The sequence below is a fragment of the Jaculus jaculus genome, chromosome 6, assembly GCF_020740685.1.
Source record: "Jaculus jaculus isolate mJacJac1 chromosome 6, mJacJac1.mat.Y.cur, whole genome shotgun sequence".
NCBI lineage: Eukaryota > Metazoa > Chordata > Mammalia > Rodentia > Dipodidae > Jaculus > Jaculus jaculus.
In genome coordinates this window covers 25,542,060-25,562,661 of record NC_059107.1, presented here as the reverse complement: position 1 = coordinate 25,562,661, position 20,602 = coordinate 25,542,060, and the positions used below count along the sequence as shown (strand labels likewise).

The 20,602-nt window shown below is 43.7% G+C and overlaps 1 protein-coding gene across 1 annotated transcript in view; it reads right to left on the bottom strand.

Annotated features, from left to right (window-relative positions):
* The window catches only part of Dock2 (dedicator of cytokinesis 2), a 469,609-nt gene extending 463,980 nt beyond the window's left edge, over positions 1-5,629 (bottom strand). The window contains exon 1 of the mRNA XM_045152647.1: positions 5,535-5,629. Within this exon, the coding sequence (XP_045008582.1) occupies positions 5,535-5,577 (43 nt within the window). The 5' untranslated portion in view covers positions 5,578-5,629. The remainder of the gene's footprint in view (positions 1-5,534) is intronic.
* Between the last annotated feature and the right edge of the window lie 14,973 nt (positions 5,630-20,602).

Genomic DNA, 20,602 nt, shown 5'->3' with positions numbered 1-20,602 from the left:
AACAAATACAAGAAGTAGGAAGAAGGGAGAAAGCACCTATTAGAGGGAACATCTGTGGTGTCACTACCCAGATTCCCATGGAGTTAGATGGCAGTAAATGTCATTGTCCCCCATTTGTACAACATATGCTGCAGAACACAGACCGTGGCAGCCATGTGTAATTGACTATTAAATTAAAAGGGTTGTAAGCATTAAAAACAATAGCAGTAAGTCTGAAGATCCAGAAGGAAATGGAGTATTATGGCTCCATACTTCCTGTCTCAGAACTACACAGTTGGTGAACTCAGGAGGGAACAGAGCTTAGAAAACATGCTGTGTCACCAAAGTTCACTGAGGCACAGCCATAATGGTTGAAGGCAAGATGGCCCCCTAATTCCAGGAATTAGGACAATCCCCTCACATGGTCTTGATCGACCAGGCCAGTGGGAATTCCTAAACAACCCCAAGTGGCTGATGTACCAAGAAGTAGAAGACCAAACACCTAAGAATCAGTAGCAAGATGGAATTAGATTTCTCATACATGTGTTATTGTTGAACCAGAGTAATTTCTGGGATCTCGTCCAAAGACACCATCAGCTTTGATTGCAAAGATATATATAATAAGATACCTCTAAGAATTTCCTCTAGAATGCTCCTATCATTGCTCCTCAGAGGCCTACCCAGGTGATCTGTTTTAAGATTCTACCCTATAATATTTTCAACCAAGGAAAAAATATCCAATTATTTCAATGGCATCTATCACAACTTATTAATAGTAATCATTATTATTATTGGTTTTTGCAAGGTAAGGTCTCACTCTAGCCAAGGCTGACCTGGAACTCACAGCAATCCTCCTAACTCCGCTTCCCAAGTGCTGGGATTAAAGGCTTGTGCCACCATCACAACTTATAATTTTATGTCATGAGTTGACTCACTAAGTTCTTTTGTCTTCCCTAGAAGATTATGAACTCCATACACAGGAGGGGGTCATTCAGACCTAATTCTAGTAACACCAGTCGCTAGTATTGTGGCTATCACATGGGAAATGTCAATCAAATGTATAGGAAATAAATGGAATGATCAATGAGTGACTGGGTTAATGCTGCTCTTTATTCCTTCTCCTTACCTGTTTGGTGCCTTTGATAATAAGAATAGCACTGTCCCTCTGAAACAGAATTCTACTCTGGATGTTTAGGAAGCATATCCTTTTCACACTTTTAAAAATATATACATATATATTTATTTATTTATGAGAGAGAGAGTATGGGCATACCAGGGCCTCCTACTGTCATAGAGAACTCCAGAGCTCCAGACATATGCACCACTTTGTGCATCTGGTTTTACATGGAGACAGGAGAATCAAACCAGGGTCAAGTTTTGCAAGCAAGTGCATTGCACTACTCTCTCTGGTCTCTACTCATGCTTTCTAAGCAAAGAGTATTGTTTACCTGCAAAACCTCATTAGATCAGTCATGCGGCTCCAGTCCATAGCCATGGCAAGTCAGCATCCTACATAGAGTGGGGCCCATCCTCAGGCCAGCAATGATCTTTGAAATGAGTCCCTTCTCAAAAACTACCACTCTGGGTCCTTTCTCTTTCAACTCTGAACAAATAAGCACAAAAGATGCAATGGAGTACAAGGTCATGCAGAGATGGTGCAGGTGTTGTGGTAGGGTGTTACAGAAAATGGAAAGTATGAAAGAGACATAGAATCAGAGCAAGTTGCCAGGAAGAGAGAGCAGAGCTGATGATGTATTCAGAATCCAAGAATCCAGGAGAGGATAAGTTGATGTTTTGCAACTGCCCAATTCAGGCCTTTTTGGAGGTTTGGCTGTTTGTGACTCTTGGGTTGTCAGGTGATTCCTCCGAGCATACTCCTTGACCCACACACTGCACACTTCTCAATTGACCTAACCGAGTGAATCCTGTCTCTTACAACCATTGCCCACCCCAGATAGAAGCACAGAGCAGCTCTGTCCAAGGTCCTGCGCTGCAGCTGCATCCCCCCCCCCACCCCAGGTGGATTCTTCCATACAGAAAGACCCTCCCTGTGCTTTTGCAGAAGCTCTTATGATTTCATTCTTGCTGCCCTGCAAAAATAAAGTGATCTTAGCATGTTCATCCTCAGTACATGACAATGTGAACTTAATTTCAAGATAGACTCTTTACAAAGGTAATCAAGTTAAAAATGGGATCATGAGCGTAATCCCTAATCCATTATAACTCAGCGTCCTATCAAGACAGAAAATCTGGAGACACAGTGCCATAGGGAGAGTGGCAGTGAAGACAGATGACATACTGACAAGCCACGAAATGCCTGAGATTGCCAGCTGTCACAGAAGCTAGGGAAGAAGCATGAGACAGATGACTCCTCATTCCTCAGCAAGGACCAAGGAATACTTTCCACATACCACACAGCAGTTCAAAACCTCAGCTAGAAACAAGTGGTCAGAACAAGTTTCTGAGCTCTAGGGGATCAAAATATATCACCCCAAAATATGGCACGTTAGGAAAATGATTATTTTAAGCTGAAGGAAAAAAGAACTGACACAAGAAGCCTTTCTGGATGTTCCTTCAATTGACGAAATCAGGGATTTCTAATAAATAAGGGACGCCTCTTCCAGACATGTTGTATAGCCATGAAAATCACAGAAAGTCAAGGTGGCCTTGACTGAATAAGCATCATCCCATTAGTGTCCTCCACCATTGACCTTTCTCGGTTTGCTATCACTAAAAGCCCTACGCCCCTTCCCCTTTGCCCGGGCATTCCTCTAAGATCACTGTTCATTTGCTGATATGCCAACTCTGGAAACTCTCTTTGGGATATTCCCATGTGCCCAATGCACATGCTAATAACCCGCTGTTTGTGTTTGTCTTGTTAATCTGTCTCAGTCTAATTTACAGGGTTCCAGCCATGATGTAGAGAAGCTTTTTCTTCCTATGAGCACAATTGAGGCCCCACAGAGATCTTTATAACAGGTCCTTCTTCAGAGCATACAAATCCCTACTCTAGCTCTGACCTGAAGATCCCTGCCTCGAAGTCTTCTTTCCCTGGCATGATGAAACCTCCCCCTTGAAACGGTAAGCCGAAATAAGCCCTTTCCTTCCCGAAGCTCCTTTTGGTCTGAAGGTGACTGAGTTTAAAGGTCAGCTTTGCTACTTTGAAGTTATGTAAATTTAGGACCTCAATTTTGTAAAAAGGGAGTAATTTTTAAAAATACCTGTTTTACATGGATACATTAAAGATGATTTATGATAAATGGCTCTTTAAAAAAAACAACCTTAAACTCCCACATTCTTACAAGGAATGGCTGTTTGGACATTGGTCTTGGGGATATCATTCTGTCTCTCTTGCTTCTGCAACTTTTAAAGTAAGCCCTTTAATGCTGGCCTCTCATTCTCACCAAGCCAAGAACATTCCCTCATGCTTAACTGTCACCACTCCATTCACCCCCAAAATGATTTCATCAGACCTGCATCACCACCATCAACCCCCGCTTGTAGATGAAGAAACAGGTCTGGGGTTGGTCTCAGTGCTGACTACACAACCCAAGTTCCTAACCTTCCACAGAACTCCTCGAGGCAGAGGCTGTGCCCATTTTGCTTTGTGAACACACTGCCTTGTTTGGGAAGATATCTACCCTCTGTCTCTTCAGGAAGCCCATGAGTGCATGTCAGGAAGCAAGATGAGTAATAACCTGGTAAGAAACTATATGTAATATATGTATACATGGATCTTCCTACTGCCCACCAGACTTCTGACAACTTAAACCAAATGCTTCTGGTGATGAAGTGACCTCCCCAAATCCATGCCCTCCCCCCAGGTACTTGATGCCAACACCCACATCAATGAGGCCACAGGATGTCATCTATTATGAAGGGTAAACCAAATGGGAAAACATCTTGAGATCATTCAAGCCTTCCCAACTCCACACACACTCTAACTTTTTTTCTTCTTCCAAGCTTCCTTGACTATTATCTACCGTGTGCTTTGTAAAGGAATTCTTTGACATAAAAAAAGGTATTAACAACCAGACTTAAAATGAGAAAGAAAAAAAAAAGAATGGGGGATGAGGAAATGGCTTAGTGGTTAAGGTGTTTGCCTGTGAAGGCTAAAGACCCTGGTTCAATTCCCCAGGACACACATAAGCCAGATGCACAAGGGGGCGCATGCATCTGGAGTACATTTGTAGTAGCTGGAGGCCTTGACACACCTATTCTGTCTTTCTGTTTGCCTCTTCCTCCCTATCACTCTCTCTTTTAAATAAATAAATAAATAAATAAATAAATAAATAAATAAATAAATAAATAAATATTTTTAAAAAAAACAAACATAAACTGACAGTCCTCCAAAATGTGGCCTGAGCTCATTCTGTGCTGAATCATTGGCTTCCTTGCACCTTTCCTCACAGGCAAAGATGCTGCGAGTTCTTCTTTCCTGGACCTTCTGAGCTCTCACCTCTTAGACCACAGTGGCTCCTGCAAATCTAGCTTGCCCAACCGCATAGCCTCTGTGTCCTTGTACAGGTGACCTGCCTGTTACCTCAGCTGGAAAGGACAGCTGGAGAAGTTCAGACGGGCTTTTATTCAGGTCTAGTTTAAACTTTCCATTTAACAGATGGATAGCTGAGAATCCATTTCCTGGACAGGGGGGGGCCGTACATCTTAAAGTGCCAGGAAAAGCCAGAATGAATCTGAGCTCCCTACAGCAGCCTTTCCCAAACTGAGGTCGCTCTTGTGTGGCCTTCCTGCATCTAATCTCTCTTGGCCTTGAATTGTCCAAGTTGAGCCTGACCAGCTGAATCTTCCTCTCTGGAGTGGAGTGTGGGGATCCGCCTACGTAGCCATCTCCAGAGTGACCTCCTTTAAAGTCACATGTAAGTTTAGCAAGACTGCCTCACCCATGCCGCTTAAAAAGAGTCCCAGTACCTGACACCTCCCTTCCCCCCACCCAGCCACCACTTCCGCGCTCAGCTTGAACCAGAGGCTTCTGGGAACCTAGATGGCTGAAGCTGATGAGACTGTCTTCTTAGCTTTCCTCCAGAGAACCTGGCAAGTGCCATTCCCCCGCCCCCCCCAAAGCCTTCCAGGGCTCTCCAGCTTTAGTTCCCTTCCAAACAGTCTCTCTGGATGCCTGATGGAGGCGGGTGGTTATCAGGTCCAGAAGAATAAGCAGAGCAAACAAGCAGACGATACAGCTCCACAAAAGGTGACAGGAAGCATTCTAGGGCCAAAAGTGCGGCACGAAGGGCACAGCCTGGCACGAGGGGCGGGGCACCAAGTGCTCAGGGAGAGCCCATCTCAGGAATGTACAAGTGGTCAGGAAACCTGAGCTCCCGAGCGGGCAGCGCTGGTCACAGCTTGCTAGGTGGGTGCCTACTTCTCTCTGTCCTTGGCATCCCTGCCAGCCCCCGACAGACAGAAGGAGGCCCAGTGCCTCAGACCTTGACTTGCATGTCCTGCCTTGCCTGTCTCAGGTTCTGTGGCATCTTCCTGCCTGAGGCCCACCTGCCACCTGCCCTTCTCCCCACTGCAAATCAGATGCCCACACCTACCCACACCGTGCCGCTCCTTGTCGGTTTTGCGCCAGGGGGCCATAGCTGAAGCAGGGAGCTCCAGGGCCTTGGTGTGGTGCTGGAGCGGCTGGGCGCCCTGCTGGGCCCCACTTCCTTCCTCTTTTTAAACTCTCTCTCTCGGGGCCCGCCCTCCCCACCTTAAGGCTCCTGCTCCCTCCTCCCCTTCTCCTCTGGCAGGGCCACACCACACTGCAATGGCTGGAAGGCCACCTTCAATTTCTTTCTTCTCCAGGCAAGCGGGACCTAGAACCACAAGTGCAGAGCTGCCCTGATTTCTGGGCCTAGTGAGTCAACAGAGCCTTTTCCTTCATCGTGGGCATCTGTCAGACCTAGGTTCAAACGCCAACCTGGGTAAATGACTCCATTTCCTTGTCTGTACCACCATCACATGGCTTTGTTAGGATTACAGGAGACAGTGTGCACAGCGGGTGACACTGGGTGACAAGGGATGGCTATCTATCTGGAGGGTTTGGGAGAGCTGGTGAAACAGTATACACCCCTCTGGAAAGATACAAGCCCACTACGTACCAGCATTCTCAGCCAGCCACAGCGGCTCTCAAGAAGAGACCCCATGGAAAGGCCTAGGCACACATTTCCATCACAAAACACGACTTTTGCTCTTGGAATAGATTCTTTCCTAAAAGGAAAATGTCTTCTGGGGGCCACAATGATTAGAGCGATTTAAATCTTCCTGATTTTTTTCTTTCTTATTCTTAATTTCCACTACCCTTTTCTGCCATAGCCTCTAGTCAACTAAGAGAGACAGACAGCTACCACAAAATATTTCATTTTAGCCGGGCGTGGTGGCGCACGCCTTTAATCCCAGGACTCGGGAGGCAGAGGTAGGAGGATCACCGAGAGTTCAAGGCCACCCTGAGACTCCATAGTGAATTCCAGGTCAGCCTGGGCTAGAGTGAGACCCTACCTCGAAAAACTAAAAAAAAAAAAAAAAAAAAAAAAATTCATTTTATTGACAGTGTTTTGTTTTGTTTTTTGTTGTTATTTTTTTTTTTTTTTAAGCAGTGCAAGTTGAACAGTGTCTTTCATAGACAGCAGTTGTGTTAGGGATGCATAGAAGGACCAGAGCCAATAGGATGTGCATATGCATCTGTGGTGCTCTGAATCAGATGCCCCCCCCACCCCATGTGTTTGAATGCTCGGTTCCCAGCTAGTGGCAGTTTGGGAAGTAGAGTCTTGGTGGAGGAGGTGTGTTTCTGGGGAAGAGCTTAGGGGTGTTATAGTCTCCTTGCACTCTCCCCCCAGCCCAGCTCACTCTCCTGCAGGTGATGTTCAACCTGTGCTCATGCCATTACAGAGCTTACCCTTGAGCCTGCAATCTACCCCCCCAAAAAATAAACCTTCCTCCCAACAGCTGCTTTGGATTGGTGTTTTGTCCAAGCACTGAGAAGATAACTATAACAGGACCCAATATATAGCCATGTAGACATGTGTAAATATGTCTGCATGGACATATATACATATTCACTAAGTAACTGCCTGAAGCCACTGTAGAACTGCCCAAGTCTGAAATTCTACAGCTCAGACTGTAGAAGTTTGTTTTCTCCCGTGCAAAGTACTTATATACTATCGTGATTTTGCCCATTTACCTGAAAAAAAGAAAAAACCCTAAAATATTAGCTATCTGTCAGCACAGCAGGCTGGACATTCATGCAGGAGCAAAAACTGCTGTTTGCAGATAGAATTCTTTTTCAGTGACCCTCGGCTCTGCGCTTAAGTCCCATCAAGTTCTTAAGTCAAACCTACCTAGATTATTGAGGTGCACTGGCTTTATTTAAGGCCAAGGAAGGGTAGATGGCAATCACACCTACAGAGCACTTTATAGCAACCCCTTGATTAGTTCTGATTGAATGCCTGAGGACTGCAGCCTCGCTGGGACCCAACCATCACTACAGTATTACAAATTGGTACTTTACATCAGATGTTGGCAAACATTTTCTGTAGAGGCCTTGATAGTCTTTACCAGCCAAGTGGCAAAATCAAGGATATTGTTTAGGAATTTGCATAATGAGAAGCGTGTAATTCTGCTCTACAATAACGGTCAAATATACTGAAGCCTGTGTGGAAGAGGTAGAGGAGGTTGGAGAGGACCAAGTCAAAAGCTTTCCTGCTTACCTAAGTGGTACTGTATTCCATTAAATGCTACCTGCTAATGAGCATGCCAGGGGGCCAGTAATGGGTGCCACCTCAATTGCAAGACTAAGGTTTTCAAGGTCCTGACTGTCATCTCGCAATGTGTCTCTCATGTCCTTCATGACACAAGTGAAAGTCCTTAGAACACCACCGTGGTGGTTTGAATCAGGTGTGCCCCATAAACTCATGTGTTTTGAATGTTTGGTTCCCAGTTGATGGCAGTTTGGGAGAAGGAGCCTTGCTGGAGGAAATGCGTCTTGAGGGGTGGGCTTAGGGGTGTTGTTATAGCCAGCTCCCCTTGCCAGAGTTCACCTCACCCTCCTGCTGCTGTTTCCATCTGCTGTGGCAGAGGCGATGCCCAGCCTCTGCTCATGCCATGCTTTCCCTGCCATCATGAAGCTTCTTTGAGAGACTGCAGGCCGAAATAAGTGCCTTCCTCCCACGAGCTGCTTCTGGCCCAGAGCTTGGTAGCAGCAATGAGAAGGTAACTCCCACTTGGCCGCTCCTGATGAGGTACCAACTCCTCTCTGCAGCTTCACCTCGTTCCTCCTCTGCCACTTCTCACGCTCACTGTCACGTCACCCTCAATGCTTGGCCAGAGAGTACTTTGGAAAGTCTTCTAAGTGTCACAAGGTTCCACAGCTCTGGGCACTCTACCCTTGCTCCAGCGAGAACTCCCCTTCTTCTCTACAATAACCTTGGCGTTCCCCAGCAGCCATGCTCACGGTTCTGCCTGGAGATTCCTGTGGCTCTCCCTGCAAAGCTGCTGAGGCTAATTCGTGTGCTCTGACATCAGCCCTGCAGCTGGTCAGCATCTGATTCCTTATCCAGAGACAGTTACCCTGGACAAATCCCAGCACTGCTAGTATGAAGGCCAAACTGGAGGATGACCTATTGGTTTAACAAGCATATTTGATTCTTATGGTGTTTGATTAAAAAAAAAAAAAACAACTGATGATTAGCAATGGAGGAATTTCACCTCGGTTCCTAGATTTCTGGTTCATAAAATGTGGGGTTTTGCATTTCCACAAGGCAGAGTTGGGGAGATGACTTCAGTAGTCATCTTTCAGCCAGACCATGCGCTCTGGTTTCTCCATCCCGGAATTCCTTTGCTCCCCAAAATGGAGGCCACACTTAAACCTCCCCTGACTTTGCAGTTTATACAACTGCTTTCCTTTTCTTTTCTTTTCTTTTTAAATATTTTATTTATTTGAGAGCGACAGGCAGACAGAGAAAGAGGCCAAAAGAAAGAAAGAATGGGTGCATGAGGGCCTCCAGCCACTGCAAACAAACTCCAGATGCACGTGCCACCTTGTGCATCTGGCTTACATGGGTACTAGGGAATCGAACCTCGAACCGGGGTCCTTAGGCTTCACAGACAAGCGCTTAATGGCTAAGCCATCTCTCCAGCCCACACTTGCTTTTCTTAAGGTAAAAATGGAAATATATTTGAACTTGTCTTCGGTCAAAAGTGGGCAACCAAGAGAGGCTAAGAAGATATGTTCATGTTTACACATGTGAAGCGCAGGCTTGGACCCAGGCCTGGGTTGAAGGAGCGCTTCTTCTCACTGCCATCACGGGGAAAGCCAATGCGCTGCTCTCACGTGAGCCGCCTGCCTAGTCCCTGAATGAGCTCTCTGTGTTGTCACCTCTGCCAGGTGTGCTGGGAATGACAAAGATCCACATTTCCCGGCTCGTCACATTGTCTTTGTTATGAGGCTCTTTTGGTTCTTGACTACTGGAAGGAAAAACTTCAGCCCAGAGACACCGTTGAAATAGAAGCTGATGTAGCAAAGGAAATAAAAGGGAGATTGGAATGGGATGCCCCAAAAGGGGGAAATAGTATAGTGACCTCTGAATTTGATTTAAAAAAAAAAAGTCTTATAAATACTTAGGAAATTGGTGGCATAATCATGGGGCAAGGTGATCTTTTCCCTCCAAAATCATGGTAAGCCAGATATTTTAAGGGTATTTATTCCCATAATCCTCTAGAAAAGCCAACACAGAGCAGAGAATACAGACTCCTTGTTAGTACCCAGTGTGGGGAAAACCCTGGTGCCTGTTTCTGATATAACAGGAACAATCTACCAGCAGCTTAAGGATGTTTAAGCACAAAGGGGCAATCTGAATGTCAGGAGAGTTTCTGAGACACAGCTGTTGTTCTTGGTTCCTTCACATAGAATTCCTTTCTGAGGCCCATCGTTTAGTTTATGGTTGTCTGTTGCCTCGAGGAACAGTGAGGCTTCAACGTGAAAGCGTAGACTAGGGCAGGACAATGACGGGGAGAAAGACAAACAGGAAACAGGACTTGGACTGTCTATGGGAGCCCCTCCTCCCTGCTCCACCACTCGTGTTTCTCTTTTACGTCACAGTCTCACTTCACAAATATATACGAGGTAGGTGTTTTGGGGACAAACAAGTGTCAAAGGTACTTCTGACACAATCTAAGCCCTGAAATCAAAATCAAAACCAGAGGGATTACATGCCTTAAAAGACAGTAAGCTCATAAACTCTTGTGTCTGATGAGAATTCTCCAGTAATGTGCACATGGCTCTTCTCTAAGAAGCCCAGGTGAATACCATGACAGTGGATGAAACATTCCATAAGCCCACAGGTGGCAGTTTTGGCAGAAGCACTATGTGCGGCAAAAGCAAACCCATGCCGGGAGCAAGTATTCGAGTAAAGACAAAATGCTGCCCCGTCCACGGTGGAAATGGTTCAGTAGGCAATGCGCCACTAGGAGGCTGTCTGCTGCTCCTGGGAAATGGTGCCACATGGGGCCTCAGGGTTGGTCTCTGCTGCTGGCAGATCCGGCACTCAGCAGCATCTTTGGCTAGGTCAGCTTCAGTGACTGGAACTCCACGCTGCTGGACCCATGCATAGCCAGCCTGCCACCATGGCCACTTTTTCATGGGCCCACTGGGCAATGACAGGGATGGCTGGGGAAAGAGGTTGACTGCTATCCACAGGATGAATCAACCTTTCTGGTTATTAGAGTCATCCTCTGCTGAAGTCACCTGTTGATGAGCATTCGCATTGTTCTTTACCCATTCAGAAAGATCTGTCTACACCCGCCTTCTCCCAAATGTCTTTCCAATCCTCCAGTCATGGTCCTTCCAAGTCGCGATCCCTCCAGCCAAACCACTGGCCACAGCCCATGAACCAGTGCGTGACCACACATCCGGTCACTTTTCCTTCCAATGGAAATGTACAGCCATGTGCCCTGCCTGAAGTTCTGCCCATTGTGAAGACTTCACTTCACCACAGTTCTTTAAAGTTGTCCCAGAAAGGGGCTGTAATGCTACAGCTGCTCACTTTGTGCTGGTGCCTGCATAGCATGCAGAGCCATCTGTACACCAGGCACTAGCCTTCTTCTCCTCCGTCAATCGTAGGTCACACTCCATGAAGCTATAGTGCATGCTTTGCAAAAGAAGGCAATGCAATAGGAATAGGAGCCACAGGCATTTGGGCAACTTCTTTATGTCACTTACTTGTACCGTCAGGCCTTGCTCGGGCCTAATCACATATGTACCTCTTCCTTCTGATGATGGGCTGCTACTGTGCATGTTGCAGCTTTATGGACTGGAGAGTCAGGGAACAGCCAGCCCATGATGGGTAGCTGAAAGCACATGGTAACTGGTCCATTGTCAAGTGTTCAGTCTGTACCCAGGCTCAACAGCAAGCCAAGAGCTGTCTCTCGAAAGGAGAAAATAATTGTGTGCAGATGATGGCAGGGCCTTACTCCAAAATCCCAAGGACCTGTGTTATGATTCATCCATGGGGGACTGCCAAAGGCTCCAAATAACAGCTCTATCTGTCACTGACAGTGACAAGTACTACTCAAGTCCCTTTGGATCTGCTGGATCATGTGGCCCAAGGGGCACAGCAGCCTACACAGCAATTGGAGAGCCTCCTCCTGATATTTGCTCCACTGACAACTATTAGCTTTCTAAGTCACTTGGTATCACACCCAGGGAGGAGCGTGCTGCTTCCAAAACCTAACCAGCCCACTAGGCAGTTTGATTCTTTCTTAGTGGTAAATCAAAACATGCAAAACTTAACCTTCACCTTAGAAGGAAATCTGTTAATGCCCCACACCACTGAACTAGTAATTTCATTGGGTTTTAAAAGTCATCCAAACACTGGTCAGATGCGCACATATGCTAAACCAGCATCTCCAGAGTGGTTTGCCCCTTCCTGTCCACTCAATCCAAGAAGCATAATAGTATCATTTTTTCCAGGTCCATCCATTTTGCTATGAATTTCAAAATTACTTACGGCTGAGCAGAATTCCATTGTGTATGTGTACTGCATCTTCATTATCTACTCATTAGTTAATGGGCATCTGGGTTGATTCCATTTCCTAGCTATTGTGAATGACAACAGCTCTATTATCCCATCTTGGAACAATTCCTTAATGGTACCTACACGAGTTAAGACTAAATCATGTAGAACATCAGTAGCACACAAATATGCAAGTGTTACTTATTGGAGTCTCAACAAATTATGGTCATCAGATGAGCCTGAGGAAGACAGGAAGTTGGAGAAAAAGAAGTGACAGTTGCCTTAAAGAGCTGGTCATGAGATTCAAGTGAAAGATAGAGTCTGGGTGTCTCGCCTCTCCACATTCAGCAGTGTCGGTGTTGACATGACTTAAGCCAGTGATTCATTACCCTGGCTGAACATTAAAGTCATTTGGAGGGATTTTTTTTATTACAAGGCAAATAAGTGTTTATTCAAAAACATCCTTTTACTTACTGGAAGTAGTCAAAGTGGGAAAGGTAGTAATGCATTTTTTTCTTATGTGGTCTTCTATCCTTAAGTTCCTTAAATCAAAAGAAGAAAGTAGGCTGTTTAACATTTCACTTAAGATACTACAGCATTATCAGGTTTAAAAGAAGTGACCTTAGTAACATACCATTCTGCCTCAACAAATTAGAATCATGAGAGTAAAGACTTTCCCTTGAGGTCTACGGCCAGATTCCAAACTTGTAGAACAATGATCAGAAAGAATGGAATGTAAAATACTGAGTTCACTCTAGATACTGTATCTTCGTCATCATCTGCAATGTCATCAAACTGAATGTCGTCATCATCTACAGGAGGACCAAATGTATCCGTTTTATTTATTTTAGCATGCTCTGGAAGCTTGCCATATGCCTCCAGACTTCTAGCTTCATTGGCATTGTATTTTAAAATTACATCAGCTTTTTTATCCTGGTTATCTCAGAAGTTGAGGGAGGCCCAGAAGCATGCTCAGGAGCTCCAGTTAGGGGGATTCTAAACTTATCAATATCCCATGTCCTCTGAACCTCTGGTGATACGAATGTAAAATGGCATCTTTGAAAACATGATTGCAAATAAATCTTTCCTTCCTTAAAACATGTGAGTTATTTTCTTACTGTGAGGAAAATCTGACTAACACAGGGTATTCTGTTGTGTGGTGCAGTTTGACCTGGAACTCACTGATCTTCCTATTTCAGCCTCCACCTACAGCCATGACAAGGGTGTACCGCTATGTCTGTCAACTCTTCTACATTTATAGTGTCCTTCTTACAAATTAGGAAAGCAAATGCATTTTGATCTACGAGGGTTAATCTTGACTTTGAACACGACTGCGTGTCGTCGAGGGTATTTTCAAAGGATTAGCTCACAAGGCTCTGACTTCATGAATGGTTTAGTCTATTGATGGGTTCAAAATCTGAAGAGACTACTGGGCAGTGGTGGAGTGGTGAAAGGTTGCTGGCATGTGCCTTGGATGGATCTATCCTATTCCCTTTTTCTATTTCTTTGTGTTTGCTTTTATGCCACATTTAATCAGTTACCATTGTACAACAGGTCTCTGAATGTATCAATCAACATAAGCCCTCTACACCTTGATGCTTTGGTATACTACATTTCTATATAAGTTCCAGAATCAATCTGCTATGTTTGAAGAAAGAAAAAAGAACCATTTTAGTGTAACTATGTTGAATCTTTGCACATGGGAAGGCCAGAGGAGGATGCTTTCTCTATCACTCACCCACCTTCTTTCCCTGAAACAAGGTCTTTCCCTTAACCTATCATGCACACTGGTTTTCAGTTAGACTGGCTGACCAGGAAGCCTCAGTGATCCTCCAGTCTGTCTCCTCAGCACTGGGATTGCAAATGTGAGGGCCCTTGCCCAGCTATTTACATGGGTTCTGGGGACTGAACACAGGTTTTTGTTTGCTCAGTAAGTGTCCTTACCCACTGAGCCATCTCTCCAGCCCTTATGCTGAATCCTTAGAACAATTTGGAAAGAAGTAATATTTATAACATATATCACTGTTTAATTAGGTCATTGATTTATTTCTGTTTTTTTCAAGTTGCCAGTGAGAGGGTCTTACACTTTTTATTATCTCTAGGCATATGATACTTTTTTTTTACAATAGTATAATTTTTAAAAACTTGTCTATTTGCTTACAGCTACAACTGGTTTTTAAAAATTTAGCCTGTGGGACTGGGAAAGTGACTCAGTGGTTAAAAACACTTGGTGACAAAGCCTGGTGACCTGAGTTCAATTCCCCAGGACTCACATAAAGCTTTATGTAAAGTGCCACAAGCATCTGTGGTCCCAATGTCCATATGACAATGAGAGGTAGAGATGAGAGAATCTGAAGTTTGTGGTAAGCTAGTCTGATGCTCATTTGCAGTGGCAAGATACCCTGTCTCAAAGAAGATGGTTATCCACTGATCACCACATACAAGTCATGGCATACATGACCCCCCCCACACACACACATAAATGCATGAGTCAATAAAAATTTTAAATGATATACTTAAAAATTATCCTGTGTTTTGACAAGTGACCTTAGTAAATTCAATTACCAGTTTAATAGTTTTTATCTATAAAAAAGTTACACTTTCTATACAGCAATAACACCTTCAAATAATACCCCATAAAGCTTCTAATTTTCAGACTTACAGAAATGTTGCAAGAAAAAAAAATATTCTTTCTCCTTCACAAAAATATCCTAAATGTTAAAATTTCACTACATTGTGTAATCATGCCCCCCCCCCAACAGGTAAAATTGCTTTTGCTCTGAACCATTTGAGAAGGGGAAGACATGATGCCCTTTTATTTTTAAATACTTCACTGCACATTTCTTTAATTTTTTTTTTTTATTAGAGACAGAGAAAGGAGAAGGCGGGGGGGGGGGGGAGAATGGGTGTGCCAGGGCCTCTAGCCACCGCAAACAGATGCATGCGGCACCTTGTGTATCTGGCTTACATGGGATCTGGAAAATCAAACTGGGTCCTTAGGCTTTCGCAGGCAAGTGTCTAAACCACAGAGCCATCTCTCCAGTCCCCACTGCACATTTCTTAAAATCAAGGGCAGTACAAAATTGGAGTTTAGAGAATTAACAATGACAATATTATCAAGTATTCAAAATCCTCATTAAAAGTTTGCAAGTGGTTCTATTTGGACCTTTTCTCACAAAAGAAAATCACAAGTGACATTAGTTTTACTTGAAGGGTCCTGGCCAGATACTGAGTAGAATGCTCCTGACTTAGAACTTCATGTTTTCTTAGGCTTATATGCAGGCAGTGGTATTTATGGTATAATTCTAGGCAACTAGTAACCTTTTCTCCTCATTTTATATTTATTAGAAGGGCATTATGCCAACTCACCCTGTTACCAATGTTAATTTTGACTGCACTTACATAATGTTTAACAGTTTTTCCATGTAAGGTAGAGTCTTGCTCTAAGCCAGGCTGACCTGGAATTCACTTTGTCTCAAGATAGCCTCAAACTCACGGCAATCCTTGTACCTATGCCTACCAAGTGAGATTAAAGGTGTGTGCCACCATGCCCAGCAAGGTTTAACTCTTTAAATATGTCTTAGTTTACTAGTGAAGTGAAGCAATCATGGACTTTTATTTTGGAAGTTTGTTTTTTTTTTTTTTATTTTGTTTTGTTTTGTTTGTTTTTTGAGGTAGGGTCTCACTCTAGATCAGGCTGACCTACAATTCACTATGTAGTTTCAGGGTGGCCTCAAACTCACAGCGATCCTCCTACCTCTGTCTCCTGAGTGCTGGGATTAAAGGTGTATGCCACCACGACCAACAATTTATTTATTTATTTTTATTACTGTTACAATTTCTTTTCTTGGTGTATTTTGATTTTCAAAGTCTTAGATTTGGTAGTTTCATTTCAGGAATTTAACAATTTCATTACTATACCTGATAATTGTTCATAGTATTATAATCCATTTTGCTTAAACCAATTGATACTTTCACTCGTTTTTTTAGTAACTTGTTTTTCCTTTGTTTGCAAGTAAAATGTCCCCCAGAGACTCATGAGTTTGAACATCTTCTAAATTATTTTTAACTCTATGGATAGAGAATTGGCACGCTAGGGCCTCAGCCACTGAACTCAAAGTCCAGAGGCTTGTCCCACCTAGTGGCATGTGCGACCTTGTGCTTGGCCTCACCTTTGTGCCTCTGACTAATGTGGGATCTTGAGAATCAAACATGGTTCCTTAGGCTTCGCAGGCAAATGCCTTATCCACTAAGCCATCTCTCCAGCTCTTTTAGCAACATTAAAAAAAAAGGTGTGTGTGTATGTGTGTGTGTGTGTGTTTGAATATTTAATTCCTAGTTGGTGGCGCTGCTTGGGAAGGGTGTGGAGCTTTAGGGAGGTAGAGCCTTGCTGGAGTGTGTCCCTAGGGGCTGGCCTTGACACTTTATAATCCAGCTCCACTTGCCAGCTCACTCTATTTCTTCCCTGCTAAAGACAAGATGCTGGCTACCTGCTCCTTCCATACTTCTCCTACCATGACGGACACTAAAATAAATTCTTTCCTTCCACTGGCTGCTTCTGGTTTGATACTCTGTCCCAATAATGAGAAAGTAACTGCTGGACATTTAAACCTTTATTAAACTTTTGCTCAGGCTTCAAAGGCTTTTAAAAGTCTCACAACAGCAATCTAGCTTTCTGTCAATTTTCTCCTCAGAAATTCTAGCTCGATGCAAACCTTGCCTCATTTGCTTTAAAGTAACTGAGACAGGCTCTTTTGTCTTCATTTTTTTTTTTTTTTAATCTCATCCCCTATTGATTGCTTTAGCACTTTTAGAATCAGATTTACATGACAGTCTAGATCACTCAGATCTGCCACAGCCTCTCCTACCTTCCACTGCAGGGCTTGGCAGAAGGTCCCTACAGAATCACAAAGCTCTGTCTGGCCCAGTGAACAGGGCCTCAAACACTGCCTCTCCCATTCATGGTCCCTTAAGGAATTCTTGTCTTTCTTCCATCATCCTCCAGGCCCTGAGGGCCTCTGATGGTGATATCCAAGTGTCTCTCATGGCTCATATGAACTGGTCCCTAGCAGACTCATGTCCTCCTATCTCTGTAGGTTATATATCCATCCTTCATCTTAAGCAGGGATGGGTGGTTATATATTACTCAGTTCTTGTTCCCACAGCACTCACACTGATCATATTTGTTCCCATGTCCCATAGCCATAGACATGCTGTGCATTTCTCTCATTTCTTGTTCAAAGTTCTTTCCTAATTCAAAACAGTTTGAAGTTCAGTATTCTCTGATTATCAGTTTCATGTACTGGGCCATCATTAAAGCCCCCACCACGGATTTGTCCTTCCTCTATACTCAAGGTTGGACCTGACATGGCATCTTCTGTCATGCCAACTTTTCTCCCTCCTCAGTGTTCCACTCTTTACAAGGGTTCCAGGGAGGGGTCCCAGAAAGCACTAGCACAGATCTAATTTTTCTTACTCCTACACTATCTTCTCCCAGGCATAAGAAACAAGCCAACACTTCTCTCTTATCCTTCATTTCTCCTGCCAATTTAGAAGTTAGTATGGTGGAAACATCAGCCTATCTTTTTCTGTTCTTCCCTGAATGCAGGCAAGTTATTTCTGGGCAGACAATTCAGCCTTGGTTGCATGTCTTATTGCCCAGAGCATGTGATTGACTCCATAGCCTGTTTATAATTCTATCCTTTACGTGCCCCTCTCAGGTATTGCACTATATTTTCCGGTCCATTAGCCATCTTAAAAGTGTCTCCCCATACTCAACCGGCAAACACATTGTCAAGGAGTGTCACTCCCTACCACGTAAAAATGGCCACTATGGAATCTTCCCCATGGACACCCCCTTTTAGATGGAGCAGGCTAAGTTTCATGTCTTTGTACACTTATCAAAGACAATGCAATAGCAGCAAGAAGACATTCATCTCATATCACACAAGGACAGTTTGACCCCACAGACACTCCATCCTCAGACCACATAGCTTCAGTTTGCATAGACAATGCAAGTGCATCCTACCAAACTCATTTTTGGTAGTCATGTCACACATCCAGGCACCAAGCACTGTATGAGCTTTGCTGAGATGTGAATAAAGGTTTACTCACTACAGACAGGACAAAAATGACAAATAAAAATGATTCCACTCAAATGTAGCTTGGTGAACCAATGAGTTTTACTGGGGCTACTCACAGAAGCATGAATGAGAGATTACTTATAAGCAGCCACACCACAGAAGGAATAACTGTCTCCAAGTAATCACTGTCTATAGAGCCTCAAGAAGGGGTTGGGCCTCGTGAGCTCCTCCCCCTAAAAAGAACCATTAGTAGGCTCAGCCTTGTATAAGTAATCAGTTACTGAGAGTTCAAGAAGTCAGCAGCCATGCCATACTCAGAGGATAGCTTTCCACAACACTCTCTAACGTATTTCTCCAGGACTAGGGAAACAGCTCAGTGTTTGAAGGCACTTGTCCACAAAGCCTATTGGCTAGGATCAATTCCCAGGACCCACATAAAGTCACGAACACAAAGTGGTATATACATCTGGAGGTCCTGGTTCATGCTACCCCCCCCCCCCATACACACACTCACAATCTTTTGCTCAGGATTAAATATAGAAGAAAAAAATAAAAATATTTCTAGTGATTTCCTTTGGGTCCACTGGTTGATTACTACTATAGTGTTTTATTTCTACATTAGTACTTACAGTTGGCCAGTGGCTCATCAGAGATTTCTTTATGTGTCAACACTAAGCTTACTCATTTCTTCATGGTTCACCTGGCTGCTGTACACCTTATTCTATTTCCATAGTGCCAATAAAATGGATTTTTTTTCCTCCTACAAGTCCTTGCCAGCTAACTGGATGATTCTGTGGAATGAGCAGACTTTTGGAATACTCTTTTTCTTGCACATTGCTTAGTAGTTAACTTTTTAAAAATATATTTGTAGGGCTCGAGAGATGGCTTAGCAGTTAAGGCGTTTACCTGCAAAGCCAAAGGATCCCAGTTTGATTCACCAGGACCCATGTAAGCCAGATGCACAAGGGGTGCATGCATCTGGAGTTTGTTTGCAGTGGCTGGAGGCCCTGGTGTGCCCATTCTCTCCTTCTCTCTTCCCCTCTTTCTCTCTCAAATATTTATTTATCTATCTATCTATCTATCCATCCATCCATCCATCCATCCATCCATCCATCCATCCATCCATCTATGCATGTATGTATGTATTTGTATTTATTTGAGAAGGGGACATATATATGCATGCATCTGGGCCCTTAGGTTTCACAGGCAAAGAACCTTAACAGCTAAGCCATCTCTCCAGCCCGGTAGTTAACTTTTATCTAAAAAGGGGGCTGAACATTCGGCCTACCTATTTACCTAGCTCCTGTAGGAAAAAACAAAGCAAAACAAGAGTTGCAGCCAAGTGTTTCCATGTAAGAAAAAGGATAAAGCAGAGATGGGAGCTAGTTGTCTCTGAATACACTATTTTGTAGATTTAACTTTGGAGCTGCATGTTTTACAATTAAAAAAAAAATTAAATGATTAAAAAAGCTAACCATGTATTGAGACAAACTTGCCCATGTCTAGTAATTTGGGTGGGGGGGGTATTTGAGTTTTTCTGAGATATTTCACCTTAATCATTTAGACTAAACCACATTACATTTCAGATATATAACGCAATATATACTATATATATATATATATATATATATATATATATATATATATATATATATATATAGTATATATATATATACTAGCACATCAAGATACAGTATTAGTTCCCTTCCACCAATAATACCTTACTTAGGACTGACTTTCAAACAAGACATGAGAGAACTTCTCAGCCTGTTTAGTAAGGCTGTGGGACACAAGGCAAACAGGATCTGTCCGAGTCCTGTAGGGACTGGAACTGAGTAGTCTAATTACCCATGCCTCCTTAAGACACAGGGGACACAATCTAAGGCAATATGAGGGAAATTAGTCCCTGAGAGACTGGTTCATGGGCCATTACAGACATCAATAACTTTAGGCAACTAACTCCTCTAGGGTCCTGGTCAACTTTTCTCACCTTCTTAATGGGGATTAAATGTAACACTCACTTCACAGATACACTGAGAGTTAAATGTGGTGGAGGTACACAGAAGGGCTTAGAAGAGCACCAGGCACACCAGATGTGGTAGTTTGAATAGATGACCCCCACCACCCAAGAGATTCGGGAGTTTTACTTCTAGCTACCTGGCTAAAGGAGGTCCAGCCCTAAGGCATGGTGGTGGATTTGGAATTCCAATCTAAAGACATGCTAAGTGCTTAGCTTAGCCTGGAGCCCTTAGGTGTGCTGGTTTACTGTGCTGGTGTGATTTGTGGCTTTTTCCTCTCTCTGCTTGGATCTGTATAAGTAGGGTCAGTTTCTTCTGCCATTATGGAACTTCCCCTGGCTCAATAAATATTCCTTCCTTCATAACTGTGTCTGGTTTGGAAGTCCATCTCAGCAGCCTGAAGCTGTTAGACCAGACTTACACAAAGGCTACTAATATTTCAACAATATAACTGTCACTTCTTATCTACTATGAGCTCTGAGGACTTATTTTTGCATATAGCTCAAGTAAC